Below are 22,869 nucleotides of genomic sequence, written 5' to 3'. Positions count from 1 at the left end.
TGCACCTTTGAAGAGCAGCTTTGCATTGAATAAGAAGACTTCTAATGATGGGCTGCTGGCTCAGCTCACCAGGTCAGGTAGCCTGTGCTGTATGCTGTGAGGCTGCTGTAGAGGTCAGATGATGTCGACGGGTGTTTGATCTGCTGGCCTTTCTTCCCAGTTCCCACCGTTTCCCCCTCTTGCCTCCCCCTGTCTCGTCTTCCTTTGCAGCTCCGAGCGCACTCTGTTGGCGTTGCACTTTTTAGTTTCTTCCCCAGAAACAGCAGCAGCACATGCAGCGCTGTCAGGCCAGCAACGTGGACTCTTCAGTGTTTACGTGTCGTGAGTTAGACTTGGTCATTAATCATGTTATTGTGCAACAGGCTTTCAGTCTGTCTGTGTGTGTGTGTGTGTGTGCGTGTGTGTTTGTGTCACTAAAAGCTGCTTTGTAGAAAAAATCAGAGCGAGATGTTTTAGTTTTTATGTTTTCGTGGTTTGACACACTGAGCAGCATCGACCCATGGAAGAATGATTTCAATCAACTGTGTGTGTGTGTGCATCCATTTAATCAACAGTTAAACTGATGGAAGCTGAGATGAATGTAGGACACTGAGTGCGCACTCTCAGTAGGGTGGATGTTACACAGCAAATCCAGCATGTCCAAATTAACACTGTCGGATTTGATTTCAACACTATTAAAGTGTCTATATGGGTCCACACCAGAGAGTGTTAATTTAACTCTTTTTGGAGAGTTGGTACGTTAACTCTGATTTAGTGTTAAACACCAAATCTGTCTGGAGTTGATAATTTAACACTTGGTGTTAAGAGTTTATATATTAACTCTCAAAGAGTATTTTAGTTTAACTACGTAAGAGTTATCTTCTAATTCATTCTAAAAAGTGGGAATTTTACTGTTCTTAACTTCTAGAAATTTCTTTTGGAAATAAACATTTACTAAAAAGATGCAATGGTTTTTGAAAAACATTTATTCTGAACTGTGCACCACAATTTCAAAACATTTTCTGAAAGATGTAACAGTGTACATGTTCTCACTTTCATTAGAATTTTGTTTATCAAAAGGTCTGACATGGTAAATGCAAATAACAGCATTCTCATCACTTATTTCTTCAATACAATATGCATGTCCTTCATTCATCCCTTTGTGGAACTTCAACGCACTTCTGCTCTCCCCCAAAGTCCATCTTCACAAGCATATCCTGTGCGGAGATTGAATAAAAATTAGTTGACACTAATTAACGGCACAAATAATCCAGTAAACAATTGCAGCACAGAAAAAAAAAAGGAATCCTCTTTGAGCCATTACTTGTGTAAAGTATTTTCCCAAAAGACAAAGACACAGGCAACAGGTAATACTGAACTAAATGTAAAACCTCAACCTTTTTCATTTTTACCTAAACCGTGTGCACAAAACTCTGGAGGGATCTAAATGCTAACGTAGAATCCAGTCAGGACGTCTGCTACTGCTGTTTGCTCGTTTGTTGTTTTTTTTTATGGGCGATCGTTTTCAGGCTTCAAGTAGCACCATTATACCAACATTTCACATTCTAGACATTGTTTTAGGTGTGTTTGACTGAAAATTCACATGCAAGCTTTTTTTCAAGGCTGTGGTATTTGCCCGCAAACGATACCTTTCAGCTAGCTAAAACAGAATATTATGCTATCAGCGAGCAACATGGCTACTGCCTTTCACACAGCTTTGTCTCAACTCCAAAGAGCCACAGAAGTAAAAGCTAATAACAATTGAAACAATCTTTGAAAAAGTGACTTACCAAGCATGGCAAACAACTCAAATATGTAGCAAATGTTCTGAAACGGCTTCACTTCAGCTTCGATTGGAGCCGTGCTGGGGGCGGAGTCTGTGAATTTACTCTGTTGGTGTCATAGCCCCTGTAGGAGTTCAGAGTTAAGAGGTCAAGAGTTAATGTTTCCATTGTAACACCTCCAGATTTGACAGAGAAACACTCATTTTTAACACTCGATTTTAACTACTATCATTTTACACCTCAGAGTTACATTAAAAGAATGTGACTCTGCTTAGAGTAAAATTAACTCTACTTTTGCAAGAAGACTATTAACACCAAAACATTTAACACTTTTGAATTTGCTGTGTAGAGTCCAGGAGCAAACATGTGGACTAACACTGAGCAGGAAAAGGAAGACGAGACAGAGGGAGGGAGAGGGGGAAACAGTGAGGGGATCAAACACCTGTTGACATCATCAGGAAAAGCCTCATCAATACGTAATAATAAGAGTCAAGCTCACACCTGAGCAGTGATTCTAGGAAGTGAGCCTCCGAGTGTGCGTCCCCTTATGACGCCTCACACAAAACACACAAACTGCCTTTCATTCTTAATGAACAGAGCTCATGAAGCTGTGCAGCAGCTGTGCAGCAGCTGTGCAGCAGCTGTGCAGCAGCTGTGCAGCAGCTGTGCAGCAGCTGTGCAGCAGCATGCTCACATCCAGGTGGGACAGTTTAAACACCTGGACGGCCTCACAGGAGGTTCATGAATGTGTGAAGGAGGACATGCAGAGGCTGGAGTTGGAAGAACACGACCACGTCAGAGGGGACGCTGCTGGGACGCTTTATCCAGCTAAGCCACGGCGCCTCCTACAGGCCTTCAGTCAAGTTAAACATAAACCGTGGATCTGCAGCTCAGGTGAAAGGCGAGGATTTCAGGTGGGGCCGCTCCATGGTCCTCCTTCTCCTCATGTGTGGTCACATTTATGTTTGATTTGAACTGTGAGTTGATGAATGAACCTTGGAAACACGTCACCGTAAGCTGAATGATGAAGCGTGCGCCTCCTGTCGTGCGCCTCCTGTGAACATAAACACACTTTGCACTGATGGGTGGATGAGCAGCGTGAGTGTGTGTGTCACATATTTCATCGGTGTGTAAAGAAACATCTGGTGGAAGTGATGTGGAGATCAGGACTTCTGCTCCAGCAGCTGCTGACGCAGGAAAAAGCAGGAGGAGCTGACAGAGAAGCTAACGGAGGAGACACAGGTGAAGCGTTCAGGGTTCAAAGTCAGGAACACTAAAGCTGGACCCCTCAGAGCTGCTGGAAGTTCAGATGTGTGGTCACCTCTGACCATCAGGGTCTCGTGTTCATTGTCCTGCCCTCTGAAACGTCATGTGCTCCTGCTCCCTGCATGTTTTTTATTTTAAACTCCTCATAATCCCACATGTGGGAAATTTCGTAAATAAAGGTCAACGCCCAACGTGGGGCTCAAACCCACGCCCTTGAGATTAAGAATCTCATGCTCCACCGATTGAGCTCGCCGAGCTTACGTCCTTGGCCTCTGATACCTCTGTATCGTTCACATCCATCCCTGATGTGGATGTTTCTTATGCAAAAAGCTGAAGTAACGAGTCTGACTTAAACTGAAAGGATGATAAAGTCGAGACGTGGAACTTAAAATGTGAGGAGTAAAAAACAAAGTACGGCTACTGAAAAGTCCGCTTAAGTACTCATGTAACAAAGTATTTGTACTTCATCACCTCTGAAACTGTGTGCATCTGTGTGCGTATGTGTGCATGTAGGATTTTAATCTCAGCACTCAGATTTTCGGGTTAAATGGAATTGTGTTGACGCTCGGAGGCGCTGTGATTGTCTCTCTGACCCGTCGGTGCTACTTTGACCCAAATCGAACAGTTTTATAATTTTCATTTTCTAAAAGAGTTCGAGCTGCACGCAGATCCTTCCCCATTACAACCTGCACTATGAGCGGGCACCCCGTGCTCAGTTTGAGTAGCTGGCTCTGTTCCTCAGTCACACGGTGGCACTGTGACAGGAAGCGAGCGGCCAGCTGCAGGAAATTAGCTGCAGAAGAAGAAGAGCTGCTCCTCAGCGGCTACCTGCCGGGTCCACCTGTGTCCGTTTGAGCTGCTGTCTCACGTGAAGATGTCGGAGGACCTGCGCGCACAGCTGGAGAAACATCTGCAGACTTTACACATCCAGACGAGATGCGTGGAGCACCCGCCGGTAAACCGGACAGCCCGACTACACCGAATCCCATTAGCGCTTCTGGCATTTTCAACATCCCCGTCTGACTCTAGATCATATAAATACGTGAAAATATGCTCGGAGACATTTCCACAATCGGAGAGACTCCACAATCGGCGCCACGCGTGACCATGATAGGCTCCTGATGCGCGCTCACGGTTGTGGAAGTGCGCGTTTCCTCCTCAGTTTCTCGCTCTTTCAGTTTCACTGACACGTGGGGGAGTAACAAAGTTGTCAGCTGAAGTAAAGAAGAGCCGCTTTGCTTGCCGTGTGTGTGCTGAATTCACGAGCACACGAATTCACGTTAAAATTACGTGATGAAGTTTAGGCGCAGTCAGCTGTGTTTGCGCAGAATCTGTTTATCCTGAAATGCGCAGTGTTTTTGAACGGGATCCGTTGGGACGGGCGCTTTAGAGCTCCGCTCAGAATCGAGCGCGCCGTGAAAAAGCAGATATGACTTTGAATGCCTGACTTATGTGCATATATTTATGTACTTCCTGTCTGCTGCAGCTTTCATAAACTGCTCTGACACGTTTGTGCTGCAGGACCTGCTGTGACCTGCAGAGGGCGCCAGACCACAGAGTTTGGTTTAGTCCTGCAGGCATGGATGGCATTACAGTCAGACAGCTTTATTAATGTAGGAAACCAGGAAGAGTTGCAAGAGGCTTTGATGTTAGTAATACAGCTTCCACAAAGCTTCCACAAAGAGCCCGCTCTCACCCACTCTCCTCCTCCTGCAGGTGTTCACGGTGGAGGAGATGATGCCTCACCTGCAGGGCGTGAATGGCGCCGTCACCAAGAACCTGTTCTTGAAAGACAAGAAGAAGAAGGGGCTTTGGCTGGTGTCGGCCCGCCATGACCGCCAGGTCAGCTCCTCCACATGACCTCTGACTTAAAAACTAAAGACTAACACCTCACTTCCTCTCGTTCCATCTGCAGGTGAACCTTAATGACCTCGCCAAGAAGCTTGGTGTCGGGAGTGGAAATCTGCGCTTCGCAGATGAGGCAGCCATGTTGAAAAAGCTGAAGGTAGGAAGGATCAAAACTGGGAGGGCCAATTATTGAGCTGGATTCACAGGTCACAGCTTTAGACTCCTCCTCTCCTCTCCTTCAGGTGGGTCAGGGATGTGCGACGGCTCTTGCTCTGCTCTTCGATCAGGATCGCAGCGTGAAGTTCGTCTTGGACCGGGACCTGGTGGAAGGAGGCCACGAGATGGTCTACTTCCACCCGATGACCAACGCTGCCACCATGGGGCTCAGACCGGACGACCTGCTGCGCTTCCTCAAGGAAACGGGACACGAGCCAATCCTGGAGTGCTTCGAGTAAAACGGACACCTGGTTTAAAAGCGACGCGAGAGCGGTCCTGGTCGGGCTGAGAGCAGGATACGGCCGTCTGCCGCCGAGGATCTTGAGAAGCTTCATGCTAGGCTCTAAGTGTAAAAAGGAACATTTTAAAAACGTGTTTGTGTGCAGCGATGAGAATCTGCAACCTGAACAAACTGTCATGTTTAGCAAAGTCCCCAAAATTAAGATTTATTCACTGAAATTTGACCCTGGATGTTATTTATTATCCTGCAAATGTAAAGCGAGAGAATAAAAAGCTTTGTCATCTCTGTTTGGCTTTAAATTAAGAGTTTATCAGAAAGATGAAACAGCCTGTAAGAAGGTAAAACACGAGGGTCACAGTTACTTATTTTAATAATTACACAAATAAGAATCAAGTTACATGGTTCTGACAGTATTTAAAGGGTTTGGTGAGAAACCAGAAGGTAAGCTAAGAATCCGCATTAATTTTCAAGCAATATTTTCTGAATGCCAACATTCATAGTGCCCAAAAATTTAACTCGTCTCCTTCTGCAGTACCAGGTAATACCAGGTATTACCGGTTTGCTTGACAGCAGGAGGCGCTGTGGCTCAGCTGGTCAAAGTGCCTGTCTAGTAAACAGGAGATCCTGGGTTCAAATCCCAGCAGTGCCTTCCTGTTACTATTTGAAACCATCTTCTTCACAGTGTTCAGACTCACCCTGTTGAATCAGTCTCAAAAGCTTCTCCTTCACCTTATGATGTTTCCACTGAGGTCATTAACGAAGTGAGGAACAGGAAGTTACTTGTTGGACTATTTCACCATATCTTACATTTATAGTGCACAAAAGTAAAAAAAAGTTGAACTCGTCTCCTTCTGCAGTACCAGGTAATACCAGGTATTACCGGTTTGCCTGTCAGCAGGAGGCGCTGTGGCTCAGCTGGTCAAAGCGCCTGTCTAGTAAACAGGAGATCCTGGGTTCAAATCCCAGCAGTGCCTTCCTGTTACCATTTGAAACCATCTTCTTCACAGTGTTAATTGCATTCTTAATCTTGGAGTTGGGAAATCTTTCAAAGTCTTTGTATGTCCTCAGTTATCCACCTCACGGTACTCTTGAGAGCTTTAAAAACTTCTTTGCACCCGATCCGAGAAGCTTCTTCAGTTCTAGAACAAATGCTGGAGGGTCCCAGGCATTAAACCGCTAGTGGAGCTTCTGAGGGTTGTTCACCCAATATTGATGTCTTGGGCATGTCTAAATCTTCATTGTGTCCTCTTCTTGGAAACGAAGGAGAGAAAGCATAACGCCCAATGCTTCCCGCCATCAGCACTCATTAATGAAATGTAATGGCATTGGTAGGGAGGTAAGGCACTGCTGGGATTTGAACCCAGGATCTCCTGTTTACGAGACAGGCGCTTTGGCCAGCTAAGCCACAGCGCCTTGAGCTGTGTTCCTCTGGCTACTGTCCAACAGCTGGTGGGGAAAAATGTGACAAACCGATTCAAAACTGTGTCTGCAGAGGTTACTTGGTTTTTCCCTTCCCTGAAGGAGGCACTGTAGCTTAGCCGGTCAAAGCACCTGTCTTGTAAACAGGAGATCCTGGGTTCAAATCCCAGCAGTGCCTGTTGAGCTATTTCAAAATAAGAAATTCTGTGTAGGCAACTTTTCCTCAATGTCAAAATAAAAGGAAGTAATCTGTTGAATCTGAAGTTTGGAGGCACTAAAGATTTAGCAAAGGACACCCCAGCAGCTGTGCACCACATGCAGATGAAAAACATCAAAACTGAAAGTCTACTAAAACATGAAACTGCGCAACTGTGACAACAGACATAAATGGACCAGTATAGAAACTGGGTGAGGCAGGGTTATATTGAGCTTTCGTCCCAAAAGTACTGTCAAGATTCTGCAAATCATTCGAGTTACTGATAAGAGAAGGTAAGACTGTTAGGTGTTGTGTTAAAATAAATGCCGAAGAGTTCTCTATTAAAAACAGCATAAGGAGGTGTTCTACTTTCCTCTTATGTTATGGAAAAGTGTATAGGCAGCAGGAATTTGAGTCAGGTCTCGGTATTTCTTGATGATGTCACTCCTTTCTCAGCTACACTTGAGAACCATGAGGAATGATCGCTGAAGGTCCTCCATAGGATGAAAGAATTTACTTTAAAGCTGTCGCCAGAGAAATGTCAGTTCTTCAGGACATCTGTCCAATATCTCAGCCATGTTGTATCATCAGAAGGGCTCAAAACAGATCCAGCTGCCCTCACTACCTGGCCAAGACCAGCTAACATCAAGTAGCTTAAGTCTTTCCTTGGGTTCACTGGATATTACAGGAGGTTTATAAAAGACTATTCCAAGCTTGCAATACCCCTTAATCACTTAAGTGCTGGTTGCCTCCCACTGAAGAGAAAATCCAGTCTGTCTGGCAGAAACCACAAGGTTTCTACCAGTGCGGATCTCAAAAAGCCTTTTTCACGAAAAATGGACCCCAACCGCTGAAGATACTTTTAAGACATTGATTCTCAAGCTCACAACAGCTCCTGTTCTTGGGTTTGCAGATCCAAAGAACATTATATTGTGCACACCGATGCAAGCGCCCATGTTCTCGGTGCAGCCCTATATCAAGAACAGGAGAGCAAGTTAAGAGTCATTGCCTGTGCCAGTAGGGGTCTCTCCAAGTCCGAGCAAAGGTACCCTGCACACAAGCTTGACTTCCTGTCTGTGAAGTGGGCTGTCACCCAGAACGTTTTCCGCTGTATCTATGGAGTAAAATGTACAGTGATGACAGACAATAATCCACTCACATACGTTTTAACATCTGCAAAGTTGGACGCAGTAGGGCATTGCTGGTTGGCCGTACTTTCCAGTTTTGATTTTGACATTGAGTATAGTGCTGGGAAGGACAACCAAGATGCAGATGGGCTGTTGAGACGTCCGTATCTGCATGCCTGTGATATATCTGATCAGAGTTCTAATGATGAGGAAAATGCCATTGAAGGCTTTACTGCACAGCTCTTGCGCCGCAACAAAGAGCCAGATTTTCCAACCGAGGCAGTAAAGGCAGTATGCAAGAGACATGAGTATTCCTCAACTCTTGAGGAGGAGGCAGCAGTACCATCGTCTGCACGAGTACAATGTTTGGCTATTGGAGCCTCTGCAATACCAGCAGATTTCTGTCAAACTGATGTAGCTGGGCCATGCCCCCTGCTGCAGATGTCTCTTTCCGATTGGCTACGTGAACAGAAATTAGATCTGGAGAGCTGAGAGAGTCTTGCAGAAAGCTACCAGTTAGCCATTGAGCACATTCAAAAGAGTGCTTTACGAAACAAACAAAGCTTTGACAGTAAAGTGCGGGAATCCACCCTTGCCAAGGGAAATAGAGTTGTTTTGAGGACTTGTTCAGACTCACCCTGTTGAATCAGTCTCAAAAGCTTCTCCTTCACCTTATGATGTTTCCACCGAGGTCATTGAAGAAGTGAGGAACAGGAAGTTACTTGTTGGACTATTTGACCATATCCTACATTGATAGTGCACAAAAGTTAAAAAAGTGAACTCGTCTCCTTCTGCAGTACCAGGTAATACCAGGTATTACCGGATTGCCTGACAGCAGGAGGCGCTGTGGCTTAGCTGGTCAAAGTACCTGTCTAGTAAACAGGAGATCCTGGGTTCAAATCCCAGCAGTCCCTTCCTGTTACTATTTGAAACCATCTTCTTCACAGTGTTCAGACTCACCCTGTTGAATCAGTCTCAAAAGCTTCTCCTTCACCTTATGATGTTTCCACTGAGGTCATTGACGAAGTGAGGAACAGGAAGTTACTTGTTGGACTATTTGACCATATCTTACATTGATAGTGCACAAAAGTTAAAAAAGTGGAACTCGTCTCCTTCTGCAGTACCAGGTAATACCAGGTATTACCGGTTTGCCTGTCAGCAGGAGGCGCTGTGGCTCAGCTGGTCAAAGCGCCTGTCTAGTAAACAGGAGATCCTGGGTTCAAATCCCAGCAGTGCCTTCCTGTTACCATTTGAAACCATCTTCTTCACAGTGTTAATTGCATTCTTAATCTTGGAGTTGGGAAATCTTTCAAAGTCTTTGTATGTCCTCAGTTATCCACCTCACGGTACTCTTGAGAGCTTTAAAAACTTCTTTGCACCCGATCCGAGAAGCTTCTTCAGTTCTAGAACAAATGCTGGAGGGTCCCAGGCATTAAACCGCTAGTGGAGCTTCTGAGGGTTGTTCACCCAATATTGATGTCTTGGGCATGTCTAAATCTTCATTGTGTCCTCTTCTTGGAAACGAAGGAGAGAAAGCATAACGCCCAATGCTTCCCGCCATCAGCACTCATTAATGAAATGTAATGGCATTGGTAGGGAGGTAAGGCACTGCTGGGATTTGAACCCAGGATCTCCTGTTTACGAGACAGGCGCTTTGGCCAGCTAAGCCACAGCGCCTTGAGCTGTGTTCCTCTGGCTACTGTCCAACAGCTGGTGGGGAAAAATGTGACAAACCGATTCAAAACTGTGTCTGCAGAGGTTACTTGGTTTTTCCCTTCCCTGAAGGAGGCACTGTAGCTTAGCCGGTCAAAGCACCTGTCTTGTAAACAGGAGATCCTGGGTTCAAATCCCAGCAGTGCCTGTTGAGCTATTTCAAAATAAGAAATTCTGTGTAGGCAACTTTTCCTCAATGTCAAAATAAAAGGAAGTAATCTGTTGAATCTGAAGTTTGGAGGCACTAAAGATTTAGCAAAGGACACCCCAGCAGCTGTGCACCACATGCAGATGAAAAACATCAAAACTGAAAGTCTACTAAAACATGAAACTGCGCAACTGTGACAACAGACATAAATGGACCAGTATAGAAACTGGGTGAGGCAGGGTTATATTGAGCTTTCGTCCCAAAAGTACTGTCAAGATTCTGCAAATCATTCGAGTTACTGATAAGAGAAGGTAAGACTGTTAGGTGTTGTGTTAAAATAAATGCCGAAGAGTTCTCTATTAAAAACAGCATAAGGAGGTGTTCTACTTTCCTCTTATGTTATGGAAAAGTGTATAGGCAGCAGGAATTTGAGTCAGGTCTCGGTTTTTCTTGATGATGTCACTCCTTTCTCAGCTACACTTGAGAACCATGAGGAATGATCGCTGAAGGTCCTCCATAGGATGAAAGAATTTACTTTAAAGCTGTCGCCAGAGAAATGTCAGTTCTTCAGGACATCTGTCCAATATCTCAGCCATGTTGTATCATCAGAAGGGCTCAAAACAGATCCAGCTGCCCTCACTACCTGGCCAAGACCAGATAACATCAAGTAGCTTAAGTCTTTCCTTGGGTTCACTGGATATTACAGGAGGTTTATAAAAGACTATTCCAAGCTTGCAATACCCCTTAATCACTTAAGTGCTGGTTGCCTCCCACTGAAGAGAAAATCCAGTCTGTCTGGCAGAAACCACAAGGTTTCTACCAGTGCGGATCTCAAAAAGCCTTTTTCACGAAAAATGGACCCCAACCGCTGAAGATACTTTTAAGACATTGATTCTCAAGCTCACAACAGCTCCTGTTCTTGGGTTTGCAGATCCAAAGAACATTATATTGTGCACACCGATGCAAGCGTCCATGTTCTCGGTGCAGCCCTATATCAAGAACAGGAGAGCAAGTCATTGCCTGTGCCAGTAGGGGTCTCTCCAAGTCCGAGCAAAGGTACCCTGCACACAAGCTTGACTTCCTGTCTGTGAAGTGGGCTGTCACCCAGAACGTTTTCCGCTGTATCTATGGAGTAAAATGTACAGTGATGACAGACAATAATCCACTCACATACGTTTTAACATCTGCAAAGTTGGACGCAGTAGGGCATTGCTGGTTGGCCGTACTTTCCAGTTTTGATTTTGACATTGAGTATAGTGCTGGGAAGGACAACCAAGATGCAGATGGGCTGTTGAGACGTCCGTATCTGCATGCCTGTGATATATCTGATCAGAGTTCTAATGATGAGGAAAATGCCATTGAAGGCTTTACTGCACAGCTCTTGCGCCGCAACAAAGAGCCAGATTTTCCAACCGAGGCAGTAAAGGCAGTATGCAAGAGACATGAGTATTCCTCAACTCTTGAGGAGGAGGAGGCAGCAGTACCATCGTCTGCACGAGTACAATGTTTGGCTATTGGAGCCTCTGCAATACCAGCAGATTTCTGTCAAACTGATGTAGCTGGGCCATGCCCCCTGCTGCAGATGTCTCTTTCCGATTGGCTACGTGAACAGAAATTAGATCTGGAGAGCTGAGAGAGTCTTGCAGAAAGCTACCAGTTAGCCATTGAGCACATTCAAAAGAGTGCTTTACGAAACAAACAAAGCTTTGACAGTAAAGTGCGGGAATCCACCCTTGCCAAGGGAAATAGAGTTGTTTTGAGGACTTGTTCAGACTCACCCTGTTGAATCAGTCTCAAAAGCTTCTCCTTCACCTTATGATGTTTCCACCGAGGTCATTGAAGAAGTGAGGAACAGGAAGTTACTTGTTGGACTATTTGACCATATCCTACATTGATAGTGCACAAAAGTTAAAAAAGTGAACTCGTCTCCTTCTGCAGTACCAGGTAATACCAGGTATTACCGGATTGCCTGACAGCAGGAGGCGCTGTGGCTTAGCTGGTCAAAGTGCCTGTCTAGTAAACAGGAGATCCTGGGTTCAAATCCCAGCAGTTCCTTCCTGTTACTATTTGAAACCATCTTCTTCACAGTGTTCAGACTCACCCTGTTGAATCAGTCTCAAAAGCTTCTCCTTCACCTTATGATTTTTTCCGCTGAGGTCATTGACGAAGTGAGGAACAGGAAGTTACTTGTTGGACTATTTGACCATATCTTACATTTGTAGTGCACAAAAGTAAAAAAAAAAAGTTGAACTCGTCTCCTTCTGCAGTACCAGGTAATACCAGGTATTACCGGTTTGCCTGTCAGCAGGAGGCGCTGTGGCTCAGCTGGTCAAAGCGCCTGTCTAGTAAACAGGAGATCCTGGGTTCAAATCCCAGCAGTTCCTTCCTGTTACCATTTGAAACCATCTTCTTCACAGTGTTAATTGCATTCTTAATCTTGGAGTTGGGAAATCTTTCAAAGTCTTTGTATGTCCTCAGTTATCCACCTCACGGTACTCTTGAGAGCTTTAAAAACTTCTTTGCACCCGATCCGAGAAGCTTCTTCAGTTCTAGAACAAATGCTGGAGGGTCCCAGGCATTAAACCGCTAGTGGAGCTTCTGAGGGTTGTTCACCCAATATTGATGTCTTGGGCATGTCTAAATCTTCATTGTGTCCTCTTCTTGGAAACGAAGGAGAGAAAGCATAACGCCCAATGCTTCCCGCCATCAGCACTCATTAATGAAATGTAATGGCATTGGTAGGGAGGTAAGGCACTGCTGGGATTTGAACCCAGGATCTCCTGTTTACGAGACAGGCGCTTTGGCCAGCTAAGCCACAGCGCCTTGAGCTGTGTTCCGCTGGCTACTGTCCAACAGCTGGTGGGGAAAAATGTGACAAACCGATTCAAAACTGTGTCTGCAGAGGTTACTTGGTTTTTCCCTTCCCTGAAGGAGGCACTGTAGCTTAGCCGGTCAAAGCACCTGTCTTGTAAACAGGAGATCCTGGGTTCAAATCCCAGCAGTGCCTGTTGAGCTATTTCAAAATAAGAAATTCTGTGTAGGCAACTTTTCCTCAATGTCAAAATAAAAGGAAGTAATCTGTTGAATCTGAAGTTTGGAGGCACTAAAGATTTAGCAAAGGACACCCCAGCAGCTGTGCACCACATGCAGATGAAAAACATCAAAACTGAAAGTCTACTAAAACATGAAACTGCGCAACTGTGACAACAGACATAAATGGACCAGTATAGAAACTGGGTGAGGCAGGGTTATATTGAGCTTTCGTCCCAAAAGTACTGTCAAGATTCTGCAAATCATTCGAGTTACTGATAAGAGAAGGTAAGACTGTTAGGTGTTGTGTTAAAATAAATGCCGAAGAGTTCTCTATTAAAAACAGCATAAGGAGGTGTTCTACTTTCCTCTTATGTTATGGAAAAGTGTATAGGCAGCAGGAATTTGAGTCAGGTCTCGGTTTTTCTTGATGATGTCACTCCTTTCTCAGCTACACTTGAGAACCATGAGGAATGATCGCTGAAGGTCCTCCATAGGATGAAAGAATTTACTTTAAAGCTGTCGCCAGAGAAATGTCAGTTCTTCAGGACATCTGTCCAATATCTCAGCCATGTTGTATCATCAGAAGGGCTCAAAACAGATCCAGCTGCCCTCACTACCTGGCCAAGACCAGCTAACATCAAGTAGCTTAAGTCTTTCCTTGGGTTCACTGGATATTACAGGAGGTTTATAAAAGACTATTCCAAGCTTGCAATACCCCTTAATCACTTAAGTGCTGGTTGCCTCCCACTGAAGAGAAAATCCAGTCTGTCTGGCAGAAACCACAAGGTTTCTACCAGTGCGGATCTCAAAAAGCCTTTTTCACGAAAAATGGACCCCAACCGCTGAAGATACTTTTAAGACATTGATTCTCAAGCTCACAACAGCTCCTGTTCTTGGGTTTGCAGATCCAAAGAACATTATATTGTGCACACCGATGCAAGCGTCCATGTTCTCGGTGCAGCCCTATATCAAGAACAGGAGAGCAAGTCATTGCCTGTGCCAGTAGGGGTCTCTCCAAGTCCGAGCAAAGGTACCCTGCACACAAGCTTGACTTCCTGTCTGTGAAGTGGGCTGTCACCCAGAACGTTTTCCGCTGTATCTATGGAGTAAAATGTACAGTGATGACAGACAATAATCCACTCACATACGTTTTAACATCTGCAAAGTTGGACGCAGTAGGGCATTGCTGGTTGGCCGTACTTTCCAGTTTTGATTTTGACATTGAGTATAGTGCTGGGAAGGACAACCAAGATGCAGATGGGCTGTTGAGACGTCCGTATCTGCATGCCTGTGATATATCTGATCAGAGTTCTAATGATGAGGAAAATGCCATTGAAGGCTTTACTGCACAGCTCTTGCGCCGCAACAAAGAGCCAGATTTTCCAACCGAGGCAGTAAAGGCAGTATGCAAGAGACATGAGTATTCCTCAACTCTTGAGGAGGAGGAGGCAGCAGTACCATCGTCTGCACGAGTACAATGTTTGGCTATTGGAGCCTCTGCAATACCAGCAGATTTCTGTCAAACTGATGTAGCTGGGCCATGCCCCCTGCTGCAGATGTCTCTTTCCGATTGGCTACGTGAACAGAAATTAGATCTGGAGAGCTGAGAGAGTCTTGCAGAAAGCTACCAGTTAGCCATTGAGCACATTCAAAAGAGTGCTTTACGAAACAAACAAAGCTTTGACAGTAAAGTGCGGGAATCCACCCTTGCCAAGGGAAATAGAGTTGTTTTGAGGACTTGTTCAGACTCACCCTGTTGAATCAGTCTCAAAAGCTTCTCCTTCACCTTATGATGTTTCCACCGAGGTCATTGAAGAAGTGAGGAACAGGAAGTTACTTGTTGGACTATTTGACCATATCCTACATTGATAGTGCACAAAAGTTAAAAAAGTGAACTCGTCTCCTTCTGCAGTACCAGGTAATACCAGGTATTACCGGATTGCCTGACAGCAGGAGGCGCTGTGGCTTAGCTGGTCAAAGTGCCTGTCTAGTAAACAGGAGATCCTGGGTTCAAATCCCAGCAGTGCCTTCCTGTTACTATTTGAAACCATCTTCTTCACAGTGTTCAGACTCACCCTGTTGAATCAGTCTCAAAAGCTTCTCCTTCACCTTATGATTTTTTCCGCTGAGGTCATTGACGAAGTGAGGAACAGGAAGTTACTTGTTGGACTATTTGACCATATCTTACATTTATAGTGCACAAAAGTAAAAAAAAAAGTTGAACTCGTCTCCTTCTGCAGTACCAGGTAATACCAGGTATTACCGGTTTGCCTGTCAGCAGGAGGCGCTGTGGCTCAGCTGATCAAAGCGCCTGTCTAGTAAACAGGAGATCCTGGGTTCAAATCCCAGCAGTGCCTTCCTGTTACCATTTGAAACCATCTTCTTCACAGTGTTAATTGCATTCTTAATCTTGGAGTTGGGAAATCTTTCAAAGTCTTTGTATGTCCTCAGTTATCCACCTCACGGTACTCTTGAGAGCTTTAAAAACTTCTTTGCACCCGATCCGAGAAGCTTCTTCAGTTCTAGAACAAATGCTGGAGGGTCCCAGGCATTAAACCGCTAGTGGAGCTTCTGAGGGTTGTTCACCCAATATTGATGTCTTGGGCATGTCTAAATCTTCATTGTGTCCTCTTCTTGGAAACGAAGGAGAGAAAGCATAACGCCCAATGCTTCCCGCCATCAGCACTCATTAATGAAATGTAATGGCATTGGTAGGGAGGTAAGGCACTGCTGGGATTTGAACCCAGGATCTCCTGTTTACGAGACAGGCGCTTTGGCCAGCTAAGCCACAGCGCCTTGAGCTGTGTTCCTCTGGCTACTGTCCAACAGCTGGTGGGGAAAAATGTGACAAACCGATTCAAAACTGTGTCTGCAGAGGTTACTTGGTTTTTCCCTTCCCTGAAGGAGGCACTGTAGCTTAGCCGGTCAAAGCACCTGTCTTGTAAACAGGAGATCCTGGGTTCAAATCCCAGCAGTGCCTGTTGAGCTATTTCAAAATAAGAAATTCTGTGTAGGCAACTTTTCCTCAATGTCAAAATAAAAGGAAGTAATCTGTTGAATCTGAAGTTTGGAGGCACTAAAGATTTAGCAAAGGACACCCCAGCAGCTGTGCACCACATGCAGATGAAAAACATCAAAACTGAAAGTCTACTAAAACATGAAACTGCGCAACTGTGACAACAGACATAAATGGACCAGTATAGAAACTGGGTGAGGCAGGGTTATATTGAGCTTTCGTCCCAAAAGTACTGTCAAGATTCTGCAAATCATTCGAGTTACTGATAAGAGAAGGTAAGACTGTTAGGTGTTGTGTTAAAATAAATGCCGAAGAGTTCTCTATTAAAAACAGCATAAGGAGGTGTTCTACTTTCCTCTTATGTTATGGAAAAGTGTATAGGCAGCAGGAATTTGAGTCAGGTCTCGGTATTTCTTGATGATGTCACTCCTTTCTCAGCTACACTTGAGAACCATGAGGAATGATCGCTGAAGGTCCTCCATAGGATGAAAGAATTTACTTTAAAGCTGTCGCCAGAGAAATGTCAGTTCTTCAGGACATCTGTCCAATATCTCAGCCATGTTGTATCATCAGAAGGGCTCAAAACAGATCCAGCTGCCCTCACTACCTGGCCAAGACCAGCTAACATCAAGTAGCTTAAGTCTTTCCTTGGGTTCACTGGATATTACAGGAGGTTTATAAAAGACTATTCCAAGCTTGCAATACCCCTTAATCACTTAAGTGCTGGTTGCCTCCCACTGAAGAGAAAATCCAGTCTGTCTGGCAGAAACCACAAGGTTTCTACCAGTGCGGATCTCAAAAAGCCTTTTTCACGAAAAATGGACCCCAACCGCTGAAGATACTTTTAAGACATTGATTCTCAAGCTCACAACAGCTCCTGTTCTTGGGTTTGCAGATCCAAAGAACATTATATTGTGCACACCGATGCAAGCGCCCATGTTCTCGGTGCAGCCCTATATCAAGAACAGGAGAGCAAGTTAAGAGTCATTGCCTGTGCCAGTAGGGGTCTCTCCAAGTCCGAGCAAAGGTACCCTGCACACAAGCTTGACTTCCTGTCTGTGAAGTGGGCTGTCACCCAGAACGTTTTCCGCTGTATCTATGGAGTAAAATGTACAGTGATGACAGACAATAATCCACTCACATACGTTTTAACATCTGCAAAATTGGACGCAGTAGGGCATTGCTGGTTGGCCGTACTTTCCAGTTTTGATTTTGACATTGAGTATAGTGCTGGGAAGGACAACCAAGATGCAGATGGGCTGTTGAGACGTCCGTATCTGCATGCCTGTGATATATCTGATCAGAGTTCTAATGATGAGGAAAATGCCATTGAAGGCTTTACTGCACAGCTCTTGCGCCGCAACAAAGAGCCAGATTTTCCAACCGAGGCAGTAAAGGCAGTATGCAAGAGACATGAGTATTCCTCAACTCTTGAGGAGGAGGCAGCAGTACCATCGTCTGCACGAGTACAATGTTTGGCTATTGGAGCCTCTGCAATACCAGCAGATTTCTGTCAAACTGATGTAGCTGGGCCATGCCCCCTGCTGCAGATGTCTCTTTCCGATTGGCTACGTGAACAGAAATTAGATCTGGAGAGCTGAGAGAGTCTTGCAGAAAGCTACCAGTTAGCCATTGAGCACATTCAAAAGAGTGCTTTACGAAACAAACAAAGCTTTGACAGTAAAGTGCGGGAATCCACCCTTGCCAAGGGAAATAGAGTTGTTTTGAGGACTTGTTCAGACTCACCCTGTTGAATCAGTCTCAAAAGCTTCTCCTTCACCTTATGATGTTTCCACCGAGGTCATTGAAGAAGTGAGGAACAGGAAGTTACTTGTTGGACTATTTGACCATATCCTACATTGATAGTGCACAAAAGTTAAAAAAGTGAACTCGTCTCCTTCTGCAGTACCAGGTAATACCAGGTATTACCGGTTTGCCTGTCAGCAGGAGGCGCTGTGGCTCAGCTGGTCAAAGCGCCTGTCTAGTAAACAGGAGATCCTGGGTTCAAATCCCAGCAGTTCCTTCCTGTTACTATTTGAAACCATCTTCTTCACAGTGTTAATTGCATTCTTAATCTTGGAGTTGGGAAATCTTTCAAAGTCTTTGTATGTCCTCAGTTATCCACCTCACGGTACTCTTGAGAGCTTTAAAAACTTCTTTGCACCCGATCCGAGAAGCTTCTTCAGTTCTAGAACAAATGCTGGAGGGTCCCAGGCATTAAACCGCTAGTGGAGCTTCTGAGGGTTGTTCACCCAATATTGATGTCTTGGGCATGTCTAAATCTTCATTGTGTCCTCTTCTTGGAAACGAAGGAGAGAAAGCATAACGCCCAATGCTTCCCGCCATCAGCACTCATTAATGAAATGTAATGGCATTGGTAGGGAGGTAAGGCACTGCTGGGATTTGAACCCAGGATCTCCTGTTTACGAGACAGGCGCTTTGGCCAGCTAAGCCACAGCGCCTTGAGCTGTGTTCCGCTGGCTACTGTCCAACAGCTGGTGGGGAAAAATGTGACAAACCGATTCAAAACTGTGTCTGCAGAGGTTACTTGGTTTTTCCCTTCCCTGAAGGAGGCACTGTAGCTTAGCCGGTCAAAGCACCTGTCTTGTAAACAGGAGATCCTGGGTTCAAATCCCAGCAGTGCCTGTTGAGCTATTTCAAAATAAGAAATTCTGTGTAGGCAACTTTTCCTCAATGTCAAAATAAAAGGAAGTAATCTGTTGAATCTGAAGTTTGGAGGCACTAAAGATTTAGCAAAGGACACCCCAGCAGCTGTGCACCACATGCAGATGAAAAACATCAAAACTGAAAGTCTACTAAAACATGAAACTGCGCAACTGTGACAACAGACATAAATGGACCAGTATAGAAACTGGGTGAGGCAGGGTTATATTGAGCTTTCGTCCCAAAAGTACTGTCAAGATTCTGCAAATCATTCGAGTTACTGATAAGAGAAGGTAAGACTGTTAGGTGTTGTGTTAAAATAAATGCCGAAGAGTTCTCTATTAAAAACAGCATAAGGAGGTGTTCTACTTTCCTCTTATGTTATGGAAAAGTGTATAGGCAGCAGGAATTTGAGTCAGGTCTCGGTATTTCTTGATGATGTCACTCCTTTCTCAGCTACACTTGAGAACCATGAGGAATGATCGCTGAAGGTCCTCCATAGGATGAAAGAATTTACTTTAAAGCTGTCGCCAGAGAAATGTCAGTTCTTCAGGACATCTGTCCAATATCTCAGCCATGTTGTATCATCAGAAGGGCTCAAAACAGATCCAGCTGCCCTCACTACCTGGCCAAGACCAGCTAACATCAAGTAGCTTAAGTCTTTCCTTGGGTTCACTGGATATTACAGGAGGTTTATAAAAGACTATTCCAAGCTTGCAATACCCCTTAATCACTTAAGTGCTGGTTGCCTCCCACTGAAGAGAAAATCCAGTCTGTCTGGCAGAAACCACAAGGTTTCTACCAGTGCGGATCTCAAAAAGCCTTTTTCACGAAAAATGGACCCCAACCGCTGAAGATACTTTTAAGACATTGATTCTCAAGCTCACAACAGCTCCTGTTCTTGGGTTTGCAGATCCAAAGAACATTATATTGTGCACACCGATGCAAGCGTCCATGTTCTCGGTGCAGCCCTATATCAAGAACAGGAGAGCAAGTCATTGCCTGTGCCAGTAGGGGTCTCTCCAAGTCCGAGCAAAGGTACCCTGCACACAAGCTTGACTTCCTGTCTGTGAAGTGGGCTGTCACCCAGAACGTTTTCCGCTGTATCTATGGAGTAAAATGTACAGTGATGACAGACAATAATCCACTCACATACGTTTTAACATCTGCAAAGTTGGACGCAGTAGGGCATTGCTGGTTGGCCGTACTTTCCAGTTTTGATTTTGACATTGAGTATAGTGCTGGGAAGGACAACCAAGATGCAGATGGGCTGTTGAGACGTCCGTATCTGCATGCCTGTGATATATCTGATCAGAGTTCTAATGATGAGGAAAATGCCATTGAAGGCTTTACTGCACAGCTCTTGCGCCGCAACAAAGAGCCAGATTTTCCAACCGAGGCAGTAAAGGCAGTATGCAAGAGACATGAGTATTCCTCAACTCTTGAGGAGGAGGAGGCAGCAGTACCATCGTCTGCACGAGTACAATGTTTGGCTATTGGAGCCTCTGCAATACCAGCAGATTTCTGTCAAACTGATGTAGCTGGGCCATGCCCCCTGCTGCAGATGTCTCTTTCCGATTGGCTACGTGAACAGAAATTAGATCTGGAGAGCTGAGAGAGTCTTGCAGAAAGCTACCAGTTAGCCATTGAGCACATTCAAAAGAGTGCTTTACGAAACAAACAAAGCTTTGACAGTAAAGTGCGGGAATCCACCCTTGCCAAGGGAAATAGAGTTGTTTTGAGGACTTGTTCAGACTCACCCTGTTGAATCAGTCTCAAAAGCTTCTCCTTCACCTTATGATGTTTCCACCGAGGTCATTGAAGAAGTGAGGAACAGGAAGTTACTTGTTGGACTATTTGACCATATCCTACATTGATAGTGCACAAAAGTTAAAAAAGTGAACTCGTCTCCTTCTGCAGTACCAGGTAATACCAGGTATTACCGGATTGCCTGACAGCAGGAGGCGCTGTGGCTTAGCTGGTCAAAGTGCCTGTCTAGTAAACAGGAGATCCTGGGTTCAAATCCCAGCAGTGCCTTCCTGTTACTATTTGAAACCATCTTCTTCACAGTGTTCAGACTCACCCTGTTGAATCAGTCTCAAAAGCTTCTCCTTCACCTTATGATGTTTCCACTGAGGTCATTGACGAAGTGAGGAACAGGAAGTTACTTGTTGGACTATTTGACCATATCTTACATTTATAGTGCACAAAAGTAAAAAAAAAAGTTGAACTCGTCTCCTTCTGCAGTACCAGGTAATACCAGGTATTACCGGTTTGCCTGTCAGCAGGAGGCGCTGTGGCTCAGCTGATCAAAGCGCCTGTCTAGTAAACAGGAGATCCTGGGTTCAAATCCCAGCAGTGCCTTCCTGTTACCATTTGAAACCATCTTCTTCACAGTGTTAATTGCATTCTTAATCTTGGAGTTGGGAAATCTTTCAAAGTCTTTGTATGTCCTCAGTTATCCACCTCACGGTACTCTTGAGAGCTTTAAAAACTTCTTTGCACCCGATCCGAGAAGCTTCTTCAGTTCTAGAACAAATGCTGGAGGGTCCCAGGCATTAAACCGCTAGTGGAGCTTCTGAGGGTTGTTCACCCAATATTGATGTCTTGGGCATGTCTAAATCTTCATTGTGTCCTCTTCTTGGAAACGAAGGAGAGAAAGCATAACGCCCAATGCTTCCCGCCATCAGCACTCATTAATGAAATGTAATGGCATTGGTAGGGAGGTAAGGCACTGCTGGGATTTGAACCCAGGATCTCCTGTTTACGAGACAGGCGCTTTGGCCAGCTAAGCCACAGCGCCTTGAGCTGTGTTCCTCTGGCTACTGTCCAACAGCTGGTGGGGAAAAATGTGACAAACCGATTCAAAACTGTGTCTGCAGAGGTTACTTGGTTTTTCCCTTCCCTGAAGGAGGCACTGTAGCTTAGCCGGTCAAAGCACCTGTCTTGTAAACAGGAGATCCTGGGTTCAAATCCCAGCAGTGCCTGTTGAGCTATTTCAAAATAAGAAATTCTGTGTAGGCAACTTTTCCTCAATGTCAAAATAAAAGGAAGTAATCTGTTGAATCTGAAGTTTGGAGGCACTAAAGATTTAGCAAAGGACACCCCAGCAGCTGTGCACCACATGCAGATGAAAAACATCAAAACTGAAAGTCTACTAAAACATGAAACTGCGCAACTGTGACAACAGACATAAATGGACCAGTATAGAAACTGGGTGAGGCAGGGTTATATTGAGCTTTCGTCCCAAAAGTACTGTCAAGATTCTGCAAATCATTCGAGTTACTGATAAGAGAAGGTAAGACTGTTAGGTGTTGTGTTAAAATAAATGCCGAAGAGTTCTCTATTAAAAACAGCATAAGGAGGTGTTCTACTTTCCTCTTATGTTATGGAAAAGTGTATAGGCAGCAGGAATTTGAGTCAGGTCTCGGTATTTCTTGATGATGTCACTCCTTTCTCAGCTACACTTGAGAACCATGAGGAATGATCGCTGAAGGTCCTCCATAGGATGAAAGAATTTACTTTAAAGCTGTCGCCAGAGAAATGTCAGTTCTTCAGGACATCTGTCCAATATCTCAGCCATGTTGTATCATCAGAAGGGCTCAAAACAGATCCAGCTGCCCTCACTACCTGGCCAAGACCAGCTAACATCAAGTAGCTTAAGTCTTTCCTTGGGTTCACTGGATATTACAGGAGGTTTATAAAAGACTATTCCAAGCTTGCAATACCCCTTAATCACTTAAGTGCTGGTTGCCTCCCACTGAAGAGAAAATCCAGTCTGTCTGGCAGAAACCACAAGGTTTCTACCAGTGCGGATCTCAAAAAGCCTTTTTCACGAAAAATGGACCCCAACCGCTGAAGATACTTTTAAGACATTGATTCTCAAGCTCACAACAGCTCCTGTTCTTGGGTTTGCAGATCCAAAGAACATTATATTGTGCACACCGATGCAAGCGTCCATGTTCTCGGTGCAGCCCTATATCAAGAACAGGAGAGCAAGTCATTGCCTGTGCCAGTAGGGGTCTCTCCAAGTCCGAGCAAAGGTACCCTGCACACAAGCTTGACTTCCTGTCTGTGAAGTGGGCTGTCACCCAGAACGTTTTCCGCTGTATCTATGGAGTAAAATGTACAGTGATGACAGACAATAATCCACTCACATACGTTTTAACATCTGCAAAGTTGGACGCAGTAGGGCATTGCTGGTTGGCCGTACTTTCCA

General features: G+C 44.9%; 1 protein-coding gene, 1 long non-coding RNA gene and 24 other non-coding genes across 26 annotated transcripts; 18 read left to right on the top strand and 8 right to left on the bottom strand.

Annotated features, from left to right (window-relative positions):
• Positions 1–947: 947 nt before the first annotated feature.
• On the bottom strand, positions 948–1,832 carry LOC146655153 (uncharacterized). The gene is made up of 2 exons (XR_014914281.1): positions 1,770–1,832; positions 948–1,196 (listed from the first exon to the last, which is right to left on the bottom strand). It is a non-coding gene; the product is annotated as an uncharacterized LOC146655153 (long non-coding RNA).
• A 1,381-nt stretch (positions 1,833–3,213) lies between these two features.
• Positions 3,214–3,286, bottom strand: trnak-cuu (transfer RNA lysine (anticodon CUU)). The gene has a single exon. It is a non-coding gene; the product is annotated as a tRNA-Lys (tRNA).
• Positions 3,287–3,809: 523 nt separating this feature from the next.
• prorsd1 (prolyl-tRNA synthetase domain containing 1) lies at positions 3,810–5,619 on the top strand. The gene is made up of 4 exons (XM_085427585.1): positions 3,810–3,984; positions 4,746–4,871; positions 4,945–5,034; positions 5,120–5,619. The coding sequence occupies exons 1-4, from the start codon at positions 3,904–3,906 to the stop codon at positions 5,330–5,332; spliced, it is 510 nt and encodes a 169-aa protein (XP_085283711.1). The 5' UTR covers positions 3,810–3,903; the 3' UTR covers positions 5,333–5,619.
• A 290-nt stretch (positions 5,620–5,909) lies between these two features.
• On the top strand, positions 5,910–5,983 carry trnat-agu (transfer RNA threonine (anticodon AGU)). Its single transcript has one exon. It is a non-coding gene; the product is annotated as a tRNA-Thr (tRNA).
• A 251-nt stretch (positions 5,984–6,234) lies between these two features.
• trnat-agu (transfer RNA threonine (anticodon AGU)) lies at positions 6,235–6,308 on the top strand. Its single transcript has one exon. It is a non-coding gene; the product is annotated as a tRNA-Thr (tRNA).
• Positions 6,309–6,673: 365 nt separating this feature from the next.
• trnat-cgu (transfer RNA threonine (anticodon CGU)) lies at positions 6,674–6,747 on the bottom strand. The gene has a single exon. It is a non-coding gene; the product is annotated as a tRNA-Thr (tRNA).
• A 110-nt stretch (positions 6,748–6,857) lies between these two features.
• Positions 6,858–6,931, top strand: trnat-ugu (transfer RNA threonine (anticodon UGU)). The gene has a single exon. It is a non-coding gene; the product is annotated as a tRNA-Thr (tRNA).
• Positions 6,932–8,916: 1,985 nt separating this feature from the next.
• On the top strand, positions 8,917–8,990 carry trnat-agu (transfer RNA threonine (anticodon AGU)). The gene has a single exon. It is a non-coding gene; the product is annotated as a tRNA-Thr (tRNA).
• Positions 8,991–9,240: 250 nt separating this feature from the next.
• Positions 9,241–9,314, top strand: trnat-agu (transfer RNA threonine (anticodon AGU)). The gene has a single exon. It is a non-coding gene; the product is annotated as a tRNA-Thr (tRNA).
• Positions 9,315–9,679: 365 nt separating this feature from the next.
• Positions 9,680–9,753, bottom strand: trnat-cgu (transfer RNA threonine (anticodon CGU)). The gene has a single exon. It is a non-coding gene; the product is annotated as a tRNA-Thr (tRNA).
• A 110-nt stretch (positions 9,754–9,863) lies between these two features.
• Positions 9,864–9,937, top strand: trnat-ugu (transfer RNA threonine (anticodon UGU)). The gene has a single exon. It is a non-coding gene; the product is annotated as a tRNA-Thr (tRNA).
• Positions 9,938–11,918: 1,981 nt separating this feature from the next.
• On the top strand, positions 11,919–11,992 carry trnat-agu (transfer RNA threonine (anticodon AGU)). Its single transcript has one exon. It is a non-coding gene; the product is annotated as a tRNA-Thr (tRNA).
• Positions 11,993–12,247: 255 nt separating this feature from the next.
• On the top strand, positions 12,248–12,321 carry trnat-agu (transfer RNA threonine (anticodon AGU)). Its single transcript has one exon. It is a non-coding gene; the product is annotated as a tRNA-Thr (tRNA).
• Positions 12,322–12,686: 365 nt separating this feature from the next.
• trnat-cgu (transfer RNA threonine (anticodon CGU)) lies at positions 12,687–12,760 on the bottom strand. Its single transcript has one exon. It is a non-coding gene; the product is annotated as a tRNA-Thr (tRNA).
• A 110-nt stretch (positions 12,761–12,870) lies between these two features.
• Positions 12,871–12,944, top strand: trnat-ugu (transfer RNA threonine (anticodon UGU)). Its single transcript has one exon. It is a non-coding gene; the product is annotated as a tRNA-Thr (tRNA).
• A 1,981-nt stretch (positions 12,945–14,925) lies between these two features.
• On the top strand, positions 14,926–14,999 carry trnat-agu (transfer RNA threonine (anticodon AGU)). Its single transcript has one exon. It is a non-coding gene; the product is annotated as a tRNA-Thr (tRNA).
• Positions 15,000–15,253: 254 nt separating this feature from the next.
• Positions 15,254–15,327, top strand: trnat-agu (transfer RNA threonine (anticodon AGU)). The gene has a single exon. It is a non-coding gene; the product is annotated as a tRNA-Thr (tRNA).
• Positions 15,328–15,692: 365 nt separating this feature from the next.
• trnat-cgu (transfer RNA threonine (anticodon CGU)) lies at positions 15,693–15,766 on the bottom strand. The gene has a single exon. It is a non-coding gene; the product is annotated as a tRNA-Thr (tRNA).
• Positions 15,767–15,876: 110 nt separating this feature from the next.
• trnat-ugu (transfer RNA threonine (anticodon UGU)) lies at positions 15,877–15,950 on the top strand. Its single transcript has one exon. It is a non-coding gene; the product is annotated as a tRNA-Thr (tRNA).
• Positions 15,951–17,935: 1,985 nt separating this feature from the next.
• trnat-agu (transfer RNA threonine (anticodon AGU)) lies at positions 17,936–18,009 on the top strand. Its single transcript has one exon. It is a non-coding gene; the product is annotated as a tRNA-Thr (tRNA).
• A 365-nt stretch (positions 18,010–18,374) lies between these two features.
• Positions 18,375–18,448, bottom strand: trnat-cgu (transfer RNA threonine (anticodon CGU)). The gene has a single exon. It is a non-coding gene; the product is annotated as a tRNA-Thr (tRNA).
• Positions 18,449–18,558: 110 nt separating this feature from the next.
• Positions 18,559–18,632, top strand: trnat-ugu (transfer RNA threonine (anticodon UGU)). The gene has a single exon. It is a non-coding gene; the product is annotated as a tRNA-Thr (tRNA).
• Positions 18,633–20,613: 1,981 nt separating this feature from the next.
• Positions 20,614–20,687, top strand: trnat-agu (transfer RNA threonine (anticodon AGU)). Its single transcript has one exon. It is a non-coding gene; the product is annotated as a tRNA-Thr (tRNA).
• A 253-nt stretch (positions 20,688–20,940) lies between these two features.
• Positions 20,941–21,014, top strand: trnat-agu (transfer RNA threonine (anticodon AGU)). The gene has a single exon. It is a non-coding gene; the product is annotated as a tRNA-Thr (tRNA).
• Positions 21,015–21,379: 365 nt separating this feature from the next.
• trnat-cgu (transfer RNA threonine (anticodon CGU)) lies at positions 21,380–21,453 on the bottom strand. Its single transcript has one exon. It is a non-coding gene; the product is annotated as a tRNA-Thr (tRNA).
• A 110-nt stretch (positions 21,454–21,563) lies between these two features.
• On the top strand, positions 21,564–21,637 carry trnat-ugu (transfer RNA threonine (anticodon UGU)). Its single transcript has one exon. It is a non-coding gene; the product is annotated as a tRNA-Thr (tRNA).
• Positions 21,638–22,869: the final 1,232 nt, after the last annotated feature.

Source organism: Rhamphochromis longiceps, linkage group LG13 (assembly GCF_057381845.1).
Source record: "Rhamphochromis longiceps isolate RC_006_pf linkage group LG13, R_longiceps_female_GT1.1, whole genome shotgun sequence".
Lineage (NCBI taxonomy): Eukaryota > Metazoa > Chordata > Actinopteri > Cichliformes > Cichlidae > Rhamphochromis > Rhamphochromis longiceps.
The sequence above is the reverse complement of the archived record's forward strand: the minus strand, read 5'-3'. Positions and strand labels throughout refer to the sequence as shown.